This window comes from Limulus polyphemus, unplaced genomic scaffold (genome assembly GCF_000517525.1).
Source record: "Limulus polyphemus unplaced genomic scaffold, Limulus_polyphemus-2.1.2 Scaffold187, whole genome shotgun sequence".
Taxonomy (NCBI): Eukaryota; Metazoa; Arthropoda; class Merostomata; order Xiphosura; family Limulidae; genus Limulus; species Limulus polyphemus.
The window spans coordinates 68,320-70,424 of record NW_013665797.1 but is presented as its reverse complement, the minus strand read 5'-3'; the positions used below and the strand labels follow the sequence as shown (position 1 = coordinate 70,424).

Here is a 2,105-nt window from a genome sequence, read left to right as displayed (position 1 = left end):
TGGAAACACACACATATATATATATATATATATACCCATGGCAGTAAAACAGTTCATTGGCCATCTTTATACAAACATAAGTTATGTTTGGATTCGTCTATCTATCTTTTAACGGGTAACCTAAATTCCTGTTGTTGGTTTTCAGTTTTTGTTTTACGATAGGCAGTTGTTTATTTTTAATTGTGACATCACTTTATTTTCGTGTCTTTAAGCTGTAAAACAAACATGAATTACTTTAAACATATGTTTTATCTTGTGACATTTTAAAAATTGAAAACATAATAACAAATTTTCAACGAAATCGACCTCACTGTCCATACTGTGTGCAGGAATGAGATAAATGAGGTTGTTGTCCGACAGGTAAGGCTTAGCACCCTATCGTGAAGAATCGTTTGTACTGCCTCCTTCTGTAGGGACACCACAGCCCCCTCTCTCCCTTAATGATTGAAAGAAGAGGGTGTCTCATTTTTCATCTGTGGAACGGGGGGGGGGGCAGCTGTGTTCTTTATTGAAACTCGTTCGTAGTTGAAACCTGTTGCCCCTGCGACTTCTTCACGTTTGTCTACCTTAACTCTGTACAGTTTTTCCTTGCCTCAAACATATTTGTACCAACCTTTCCGATTTTTGAACGTGCAAATCGACGATTTCGCATTAAAGATATCACTGTGTTATGTTCAACACTGTCAGATACTTGTTTGATTCAGCACCTTCCGAAGAAACTGAACTTGATAAGTAGGTGTTCCTCGAAAATGGTGTGACTACAACCTTCACAATGACTTCATGTCAGAAAAAACTGAACTTGAATATTAGGTGTCTATCTGTAATAGCGTGACTACAACCTTTACGGTGACTCTACATCAAAATAAACTGAACTTGATAAGTAGGTGTTCCTATAAAATGTTGTGACAACCTTTACGGTAACTCTATATTAGAAGAAACTGAACTTGAATATTAGGTGTCTATCTGTAATAGTGTGACTACAACCTTTACGGTGACTCTATATCAAAATAAACTGAACTTGATAAGTAGGTGTTCCTATAAAATGTTGTGACTACAACCTTTACGGTAACTCTATATCAGAAGAAACTGAACTTGAATATTAGGTGTCTATCTGTAATAGTGTGACAACAACCTTCATAATGACTTCATGTCAGAGAAAAACTGAACTTGAATATTGTGTGTCTATCTGTAACAGTGTGACTACAACCATCATGGTGAATCCGTGACAGAAGAAACCGAACTTGATAAGTAGGTGTTCCTCTAAAATGGTGTGACTACAACCTTTACGACGACTCCATGTCAGAAGAAACCGAACTTGATAAGTAGGTGTTCCTCTAAAATGGTGTGACTACAACCTTTACGACGACTCCATGTCAGAAGAAACCGAACTTGATAAGTAGGTGTTCCTCTAAAATGGTGTGACTACAACCTTTACGATGACTCCATGTCAGAAGAAACTAAACTTGATTAGTAGGTGTTCCTATAAGATGGTGTTGCTACAACCTTCACGATGACTCCATGTCAGAAGAAACTAAACTTGATTAGTAGGTGTTCCTATAAGATGGTGTTGCTACAACCTTCACGACGACTCCATGTCAGAAGAAACTAAACTTGATTAGTAGGTGTTCCTATAAGATGGTGTTGCTACAACCTTCACGATGACTCCATGTCAGAAAATGAGTAAAGAATTTAGAAGATAGGAGAGAGGTTTTTGTAGTAATATTATAAAAAAATTGAATAACTAAACTTGTACTTTATATAAAAATATAATATTAAAATCATTGGAAATAATTCGGAGTTTCAACTTTGTTTTTTTATCCAGTGGACCATAGTACTTCGTTGATTTTAGTAGCCTTTCAGTAAGACTTTTGTATTCTTCAAAGAGAAATGATACAAATAAGTATAAATGACTTAGGATACAGAAGGAATGCTACCTGCGTTTTTGGAAATTTTTCGCGCGCATGGTTTCTGAAATTTGCATGTGGAACACGTGTCCCAGATTTCATCAAGCATTGTTATGTGTTCCACAAGGCATTGTTGTTGGATTACATGTATCCCAGTAGCTGTTCATGTAAACATGTTATGTATACATTCTAATGTGAAAA

The 2,105-nt window shown here is 36.1% G+C and overlaps 1 protein-coding gene across 2 annotated transcripts in view; it reads left to right on the top strand.

The window, feature by feature from the left end:
- LOC111084973 (UPF0489 protein C5orf22 homolog) overlaps nucleotides 1–1,318 on the top strand; it is an 83,336-nt gene extending 82,018 nt beyond the window's left edge. The window contains exons 4-5 of one of the 2 annotated variants that reach the window (XR_002609844.1): nucleotides 330–736; nucleotides 1,030–1,318. Coding sequence is in view for 1 of the 2 variants with exons in the window: in XM_022381720.1 (XP_022237428.1) it covers nucleotides 330–384 (55 nt within the window). In the remaining variant the exon portion in view is untranslated. Of the gene's footprint in view, nucleotides 1–329; nucleotides 795–1,029 lie in introns of those variants that run through there. The other variant, XM_022381720.1, reaches the window with a different exon arrangement.
- The last annotated feature ends 787 nt before the right edge of the window (nucleotides 1,319–2,105 follow it).